The sequence below is a fragment of the Hemitrygon akajei genome, chromosome 30 (assembly GCF_048418815.1).
Source record: "Hemitrygon akajei chromosome 30, sHemAka1.3, whole genome shotgun sequence".
Classification (NCBI taxonomy): Eukaryota; Metazoa; Chordata; class Chondrichthyes; order Myliobatiformes; family Dasyatidae; genus Hemitrygon; species Hemitrygon akajei.
In genome coordinates this window covers 14,456,909-14,466,795 of record NC_133153.1, presented here as the reverse complement: position 1 = coordinate 14,466,795, position 9,887 = coordinate 14,456,909, and the positions used below count along the sequence as shown (strand labels likewise).

Below are 9,887 nucleotides of genomic sequence, written 5' to 3'. Positions count from 1 at the left end.
CTTTTCAGGAAGGTTTTCCTCTTGCATTTGTACAGGGCCCTGGTGAGACCACACCTGGAGTATTGTGTACAGTTTTGGTCTCCAGGGTTAAGGAAGGACATCCTGGCTGTAGAGGAAGTGCAGCGTAGATTCACGAGGTTAATTCCTGGGATGTCTGGACTGTCTTACGCAGAGAGGTTAGAGAGACTGAGCTTGTACACGCTGGAATTAAGGAGATTGAGAGGGGATCTGATTGAAACATATAAGATTATTAAGGGATTGGACAAGATAAGAGGCAGGAAATATGTTCCAGATGCTGGGAGAGTCCAGTACCAGAGGGCATGGTTTGAGAATAAGGGGTAGGTCATTTAGGACAGAGTTAAGGAAAAACTTCTTCTCCCAGAGAGTTGTGGGGGTCTGCAATGCACTGCCTTGGAAGGTAGTGGAGGCCAATTCTCTGGATGCTTTCAAGAAGGAGCTAGATAGGTATCTTATGGATAGGGGAATCAAGGGATATGGGGACAAGGCAGGAACCGGGTATTGATAGTAGATGATCAGCCATGATCTCAAAATTGCGGTGCAGGCTCGAAGGGCCGAATGGTCTACTTCTGCACCTATTGTCTATTGTCTAAAACATAGTGTCCCTTTACACAATAAGGGGTGCCAGAGACAGACGAGATAGGAATACAGAAAGATGTGAAATACTCCCAGCAAGTAAGGGACAATGGCTTTACTAAATTCAATGTGTCAGCTTGTAGCTCCTATTGACTTTTGAATCTCTCTTGTGAATGATGATTGATCCTGCAAGTAAGGAATTCAAATACAAACAATTTACCAAATGGTCAATTTCTGTAACCGATATGCCAATTTTGTATAAACATAGCAGTTTTCTGCACAGAGTTCAGAACCCTACGGGTGACAGAGGCCATGCTGTTCCCCTCGGGCACAAACAAAACATAAATCTGTTTGAGTCGTACAAGTGCATGTGTTCCAGGACCTGTTGCTTAAGTTATTTTTGGCAATGACAGCAGTAGCACTCTTCTACTTTGTGGTATTGAATACTGATTTTATTGATTAAATACAGTATTAATGATATAACCTGTCAGAGTCAAGATGTTTGTGTAATTCTACCATCAACCAGCCACAATATCATGAGGAACCAAATTTGAGCCCATAATTTCTGAGTAGCAGCAATGCAGTTTTCTGTGGTGGTGGACTGTTTTTTTGTGGAAAATTTGATTGTTTCTGTTTCCTTTGCTCCATAAACAACTTTTTTTTGTTTTGTGTGAATTTACATTAATACTATGCAACTGATAGTTTCATAAACTCAACTAGGCCATATACCTCCATCTTTGGTAGGAATAATCCAAATAGGACATACATGGTAAATGGTAGGGCATTCAAAAATGCAGTAGAACAGAGTGATCTATGAATAATGGTGCATAGTTCCCTGAAGGTGGAATCTCATGTGGATAGGGTGGTGAAGAAAGCTTTTGGTATGCTGGCCTTTATAAATCAGAGCATTGAATATAGGAGTTGGGATGTAATGTTAAAATTGTACAAGGCATTGGCAAGGCCAAATTTGGAGTATTGTGTACAGTTCTGGTCACCGAATTATAGGAAAGATGTCAACAGAATAGAGAGAGTACAGAGGAGATTTACTAGAATCTTACCTGGGTTTCAGCACCTAAGTTACAGGGAAAGGCTGAACAAGTTAGATCTTTATTCTTTGGAGCGTAGAAGGTTGAGGGGGGACTTGATAGAGGTATTTAAAATAACGAGGGGGATCGATCGAGTTGACGTGGATAGGCTTTTTCCATTGAGAGTAGGGGAGATTCAAACAAGAGGACATGAGTTGAGAGTTAGGGGGAAAAAGTTTAAGGGTAACACGAGGGGGAATTTCTTTACTCAGCAAGTGGTAGCTGTGTGGAATGAGCTTCCAGTAAAAGTGGTAGAGGCAGATTCGGTATTGTCATTTAAAGTAAAATTGAATAGGTATATGGACAGGAAAGGAATGGAGGGTTATGGGCTGAGTGCGGGCCAGTGGGACTAGGTGAGTGTAAGCGTCAGCACGGACTAGAAGGGCCGAAATGGCCTGTTTCCGTGCTGTAATTGTTATATGGTTATACTGATGGATGAGGTTTGTCAGGAAGTACTGCGTTTTTTATTTTGGTTCATTCCAAGGATCTCCTTGCAGGAATGCTGAATGGACGCTGTGGTCTGTGATTCTGTGGCTGTGCAGAGAATCAAACATTTGCAAAAACAAAATGATTGGGGAAAAAAAGATGCAAGGTGAGCTATGAAGAATCCTAATCTAACCTTAAAACCACTGCACACGGTAAATCTGATGCAATTAGATAGGAGAATTGAATCTTCAAACAAGAACCCAGGTACAACAATGGAAGAAAATTAATTGGTGCCGATGTGCAAGTCACCATGACAGGCAACTCAGCCAATGCACTGACATTAATTTCCTCATAAAACTCCCTCCCTAATTTTTTTCCCATTATTCCACTGCTGCCTTTGTTACTGACACCTCTGGTCTACAGTCACAAGTTCCCAAGAACCCAATAAATTTCTGTGAAATGTAAGCCTCGAGATTTACTGAGATTCAGTGCAGAATTGGCCCATCCCATCCTTCGAGTTGTGCTGCCCCACAACCCCTGATTTAAGCCGAGCCTTACAATGACCAATTAATATACCAACCAGTACATCTTTGGAGAGTTAGAGGAAACTGGAGCACCCAAAGGAAACCCACTGGTCATGGGGAAGAACATACAAATTCCTTACACATATGCAGCAGATTCGTCAAATATTTTTTATACAAGATCTTGTCACCTGCTTTAAATTATCTCTATGGAGTCAATATCCATGAGAAATTTGGGATTATGTTGTCATGACAAGATGTAGATTAAATCTCTAAATCAGTTTGAGTTTGGATTACAATCTCAAAACGGACATGCAGAATTTTGGCAAGAAACAAGCAGACCCCTCAGAGTGTTAATAATCAGCAATGTAGTTAAGTTGATGTGTATTTATGTCCAATAAATTTGATCTATATGTGTATATAATCTAACACAATGCGTGTACACATGATAACAAACAGATCATTGCATAGATATTTATTAATAATTTTAAATTTCAAGTCAGCATTTGCTCATAAATAGCAGTCAGGTGTTGAATACACCATAAAAATGCAATTGATGTGATTTACTTATAGAAACAAAATAATAAAAATATTAAATCAGAACAGCAGTGAAATGAATTTATAAGCTAAGGTTATCATTTTTTGTCTCTGGAAGGCAAGGGGCAAAGAACAAAAAAAGAGAAAATCTCCGAGAAAATAGACAAACTGAGAACTGGATGAAAACGAAACACATACATTCACACATTCATCCTCATCAATAACTCTAAACACGCTAAGCGAAGGGCTCATCGAATTGTATTCTGCCTCTGACACTGACTTCAATGGAATTCATTAAAAGTAGGCAACGTCACCTGACACTGCCATCAGTTCTTCTTAGCTCTACACACCAAGTAGTAATGTCTAGCATTGACATCTGAAAAAAGGCAAGCATTACTAAATTTTTTATCGTAATAATTTTTTTATATCAGTAGATAAATAATTTAACAGAAGAGTGAGTGACACACACTTATGCAATTTCTAAATGTCACAAACAAAAATGAAATTGAGACAAAACACATTTAAAGGTCACTTCTATTAAATGTTAAGAATTTCCGTAATTTCTCCAGAGTTTATCATATTTCTGTTAAAGAAATCAACATTTTATTAGGCATGTGTATCATTTTCACTTGCACAGATGCCTAAATGAATCAAGTAGAGAAAGCTCAGCAGTATTTCAATAAAAATCTTCTCAGCAATGGGAGCTCATTAAAAAAAAATCTTTGGAAGGGGCATTTGCTCGGAAAGATTCATTTCTCTAGTTAATAAAGTGAAAAGAGTGACAGGTTACATTAAGCAGAAACAATTTAGATTGGAGTTGTGGGGCTGGCTCTTTCCCAAGCTAGTACTGTAATTAAATCAACATTGGATTATGATGTTTCAAATCAAAGTATCCACACCCTCTGCCCTTAATTTCTATAATAAATTAGTGCTCTTCAAAACTAACACACAGAAGTGTAAATTAAGTAGAATTTTAAAGGTACAAATTCATTTTACCATAGCTGTCAATTCAGTTAATGAGTCGCTACAGTTTCAAAAACATGTAAAAAAAAATGCACATTTATATTTGCATGGCACTGAATCAACAGAATCTATTTGATGACAAGATTATTTCACTTCAATAACCACTCCTAACAAGCAGTTGAAATCAAATACATTCCTTTGGAAACATGTACTTGGATATTCCAAGTACATGATACATTCAATAATCATTAAAAAAGATGTACCACAATTATATTCATCTTCTGAAGGATTCCTCTCTGACATTACATCACAGCACACCCTGGATTATCATTCCCAGCATGGCTCTGGAAACGAAATGGAGAGTTTTCATTCAGTATACGTGCCAGATTCAGTGAAGGTTAAAAACTTGTTCGGTCTTCAGCTGGTAATAATGTTACCTAACAGGCAATACTGCACACCAATAAATACTAGGTTCAACAGCTGGACTGCTTTGAGTCAGCTGATCTCAGCTACAATGGAACTAGGGTGTCCATTAATTCCAGTAATTCCAGTACCACTGATGTGAGGGCAGAAGGTTGTGGAAATCGCTTTGGTGCCCCCTGGTGGAAGTATGTAAAGTACCCATAACTCCACATTGACTCCTTCCTTGACAAGAGCTGAAAAGATGTGGGTCTCATACAGGTGAAATCTGTAAGCATGGATCATTTTACACAGGACCCAATAAGCATGATAAAATCAAATTTTATCTGTTAATTTTATTTAACTTTAAAGAGTATCACATTAAACTCAGATTCCTCATTCCGTACATGACAAATGCACTTTGAATAGCCTTATTTTAATTAAAATAATTTATCCTTTTATCTGTTTAAAATTACATATTTTTATATATACTCTGTTGGAACTGTAATGTTGATTTGTGATCAAACTAAAATTAGTAATCTGTCAGATTCATGAAACCTTAAAATTACTTACCTTAGAGGAATTTACCACAAATTTATTTTCAATCACAAGCCCTTTCTACTGAGTAAGCACCATACTTTAATTAATGCAGACTGTGATTTCACCAGATTAAGATTACTCCATTATAATTTAGAGAAGCATTTTTATCTAAATTAACATACAAAAATGATTTTGATCTATTTTCCTTCAGTCTAATACTATTTATTGCCATTTATACAGTAAAAGTAACTGCAAAAATCACTTAAGTAACAACTTGCCACATGCAAGCTGGTCAGCAATTTGCTTAAATAACTTAATAACAAAAATTGCAACTACGTAGATATATGGAATTCCAAGTACATTTACAACTCAAGAAGATGTTAAATATTTCTCTTTTCACATCTTCTGTGTCACATTAGGAAAATGATACCAGGAGACATGGTTTCAAGGTAAATTTCTATGGGATCTAATATACAAGGAGAGAATATTTTTGCAACAGCAACTATGGACTAATTACTGTCTTGAATGTTCAATTTATTGAATAACCTGTGACTGAATCAGCGAAAGCATCTATTTTTATGCAGCTCATTATAATGACATTAGAAACTGGCAGAGTTGACCTTCAAACCTGGTTCAGCATTCAATGAGAATATGGTAGAAGTGCTACCTCTGTGCTATTTTGCTGTACCATCTAGGCTGAATATGTCCAGAACTCATTCAATCTCTATCAGCAGTTGTGCTCCACACCAAGGATTGCAAAGATTCACTATTTGTTGAGTGAAAAAAAATTCCCCCTCATCTGACACTTAAACGTATAACCTCTTACTCTAAACGTATAACCTGTAGCTCTGGATGTCTCAGCTAGGGAAACATCCACCCAGTCAAGCACTGTAATCTTAACTTTCAATAGGATCTATTATCATTCTTCTAAATTTCAGAAAATGGAGCCATCATTCACTGAATTTTATTTGTGTATCCTTTCTTAGATAAGAATACATCTGGGATATTGTGCACAATCTTCGTCTCCTTATCAAAGCTCTATACAAGTGCAATAATGTATCCTCACTCCTATATTCAAATACAAGTATAAGTATTTGCCTTCTTATCCCTCGATGGACCTACAATGCTGATTTCCAGTGACCTGTCTACAAGGGCACCCAATTCCCTTCTTTGAACAGCAACACCACCCAATTCTCTAATTCCCTAAACACTACTTTACTTTTCTGTACTGTGCCTGAAAGTGGATGGCCTCAAATTTTTTATCTGTCATTTTCCAATCTCAGTGTGTCTCTCATCCTGAAGCAGCTTTACATCATACACGTTCCTACCCTGGAATCGTCAGCAAACATAGAAATGTGATATTTGGTACCATGTGGGTGGTATTGCCCCCAGAGGGCAGTGGGAGTTTCTATGGAATTGATAAAGATAAAGGGGGGCGGTAGGGGGGGGCACTCAGTAAGGGGGGGGGGGGGTGTCTGAGGGATTACAGGCTTAATTTAAGAAACAAATGACCTATTTTAGCTATTGATCCTCAGTGCCTCATAATTGATTACAATGATCACTGAATCACCTTGTCTCTTGCTAACCCACTGTTCTCTTAGACTTTGCTCAAAGCACATTATTGTTGTTGAAACGCAATGTGACACTTCTGTATCAGGCATATCATGAGAAATCTGGTCTGAAGAGATCATGTTATTTCCAGGCCCAATCACACATTATTGTACTAGCACAGCGTAAGCTAGTACAATTCCCATACTCTAATCATGCAGTGATGCAAATCCTGTTAACTAGGGTGTAGCATTCAATGGAGTAAAATTCAGAATCTGCCCTTTCAATTGGTCTTGGGCGCATGTCTCTAATCCATAGGTAAACCAAAATATCTGCCCAACTTAATGTACCTTCAGGTCAAGAGTCAGGTTTTGGCTGAGCCAGGATGCCATTATAATTTGCCCCCATTTTTGATCACAGCACTTGTTTAAATCTAACCACGATAGATGATTGACTGTGGTCATTAATCCATAACAAACATGGCAGAAGCAGACCAAACTAAAAGGTAGAGCATATAGTGTGGAGTATCTGAAATTTGGATTTATACCAGCAGCAGTCAATATGTCTGTTGTGTGAAAAAGTCTTTCCAATTGAGGCAATGAAACCATCCAGGTTCCTTGAACATTTGAAGAGAACACACTCTGATAAAGTAAACAAGAACTTGGCTTATTTCAATCACTTCTTGAAAATCCTCAGAAACAGAAAACACTTCAAAGCATGTTTGCCAGCACTTCATAATAAAATAGTGATAGTTTGCATGTTTTATACAATATTTCATTGCTTATTGCTAAATCTGCAATGTCCTATTCAATTGGAGAAGTGAATTTGCCAGCAGTAAGGGAGGTTATGAGTATGATTTTGCATAAGTCACCAAACTGAATAATTAAAGCAATTCTGCCAGCCACAACCCTGCTCAAATTTCTGAAAATGTGGAAAACAAATTATGCAACATACTTAGGACAATGGAATTTGCTCTGCAGTTGTACGAGTAACTTTGCCAGACAATGAATCTTTGCTCCTTGGTTATGTTCACTTCATTATGAAGGTATTGTTGAGGAGTTGTTATTTGCAAGGGGATTAGAAAAAGATACGAAGGGGAGGTCAATATTTCGGGCTGTTGAGTGATTTTTCAAAGAGAAGGCCATTGTGGTCACCAACATTCTTGCTTGTAAAACAGATGGGGTACCATCAATGACAGGACACCACCGCGGGGTTATTACTTTCTTGGAAAAAAAAGTTGTACATATTTACTATTTCCTTGTAATTCACAGACAACATCTTGTCATAAAAATCCTAAGAGATCTGCTGCACAAATCATTAAATACTGTTATCATAGTGGTAAATAAAATCAAGTCCCATGCTCTCAATCCTTGACTATTTTGAGAGCTTTGTATTGAGGATGATGAACAATTTGATCGCTTGCTATAGCACAAAGAAGTCAGATAGCTCTCTAAAGGAAACTTCCTGAGAGACTTTTTAAAACGGTGATAAAATTCTTAGAAGACTCAAATGCTTTATTCAGTAATCAACTGAAGAATATTAGGCATGACATTGCTTATTTGTCAGAATTGTTCGCAAGGTTTAATGAAATCAGTCTTCAAATATAAGGAAATGATGTGAATTTTATCAGTCAAATTAATTGTCTCCACATTTCTGTCCAAGTTAACCCTATTCACATACAACATTGGCCAACATTTTCCAATTTTTGAGCCTTTCTGAGAGGAGAGAGAGAGAATGCCAGATGATCTTCAAATACACTGTGCCCACCTGGTGAGCTGCATAAAGACATGTCAGAGATTTCAGGATCTTCTTTCAATACAAATTCCAGATTAGATAGTGAAGAATTAACAGGAAGGATGGAGGAAGAACTGATCTCACTACAAACTGAATTTGAGCTGAAGCAGTGCTTCAAATAATCATATCAAGACAGCTGGTTGCAGAAAGAAATCTTTGAATTCTATTCTTCACTACGGAAAAAGGACAAAATGTTCTTTATTGCCATTCCATCATAATTAATGGAACACAGTCACCCAACTTCTTTCAAAGCAATAAAATAGACTGCAAATTATTGAACATGGAGATCTGAGACTCTTGAATTCCATTCAGCTTGATGTTGAGAAGCTGATATCTCTGCCCCAAGCCCATCCACCCCATTGCAAGGTGAAAAAGTAATTAAGTAGTGAATAGTTGATCTTCAGATGTAAGCTCTAAAATTGTTGATGAAAATTATTTTTACTGTAATTAAAGAAAATGCTATTTGTAGTTTTAAATAGATTTGAATATTTTTGTAATTACAGTGGGGTCCAGTTAACAGAGCCATCGAGTAATCAGGCAGCCATTTATTTGTGACTACACTTAAAGAACAAAAACTAATCAAGAAAATAGCCAGGATGCCCTTCATTTATTTGGGACACTATGTGGCTTAATTGGGACAAAAGACTGTTGCCAAACAGTTTCTAACTAGTGTCAGTCATGTGCATTTGTGTGTCCATTAGACACTACGTTGTGCATAGAGCATCAGCTGCATGTGTTTGTGTTCAAGTAGCAGTGATTTTTGTCATTGATTGTTGGCGAGGAATAAGCAGTAGACAATTCAGAATTGCTTTGCTCACTGCAGTTTCAAGTATTCAGGCTCGGAGATGCCAGAAATGGCCAGGAGTGAAAATGTAATGATTTAACTACATCAACAAGTTAGGCGCTATGATGAATTTGAAGATATTGACAATCATCTTGAACTTTACAATGAAAATGAAGATTTGGAGGATGCAAACGTCAACAGCACTGTCCGAAGGCAGTTCGTTATCTGCACTAGGCATCCACACTGATTCTGTTCATTTACAATCAAAGAACGCGGCTACGTACCCTGGATGAATTCCTCCCTGGATTACTATTAGCAACTAATACACTGTTCTATAGTACTGTAGTGGTGTTCTAATTTGTTCTGTATTATAATTTGTTATTCAGATAAACAGCAGTTTGTCTTTTTTTAATATACCTTCCCATTTCCATGAAACTTCGGCTGATTAGGGTAGCCACTTAATTGGGCCAAAGTGTACTGGTCCCATTATGTCCAAATTAACCAAAATTTGTCACTGCTTTGAACTTACAGTCTTCCTTTTTTCCCCCATTGTGCATTGTGATCAAAACTCTTTACAGCTTTTCTGTAATGGCCAGAGGTGCTAGGGGTAAGGTCTGGGAGCCAAGGGGACAGTAACCCAAAAGCAATTGGGAAACATTGATCTAGTTTATGAATCATCAAACTAATGACAATAGC

At 37.5% G+C, this 9,887-nt stretch overlaps 1 protein-coding gene across 4 annotated transcripts in view; it reads right to left on the bottom strand.

Moving 5' to 3' along the window:
- Positions 1 to 3,105: 3,105 nt before the first annotated feature.
- LOC140718823 (lamin-B3-like) overlaps positions 3,106 to 9,887 on the bottom strand; it is an 87,544-nt gene continuing 80,762 nt past the window's right edge. For 2 of the 4 annotated variants that reach the window (XM_073033009.1, XM_073033007.1), the window contains one exon: positions 3,106 to 4,470. In XM_073033009.1, the coding sequence (XP_072889110.1) occupies positions 4,429 to 4,470 (42 nt within the window). In that variant the 3' untranslated portion in view covers positions 3,106 to 4,428. The remainder of the gene's footprint in view (positions 4,471 to 9,887) is intronic. The other 2 variants (XM_073033010.1, XM_073033008.1) reach the window with 2 other exon arrangements.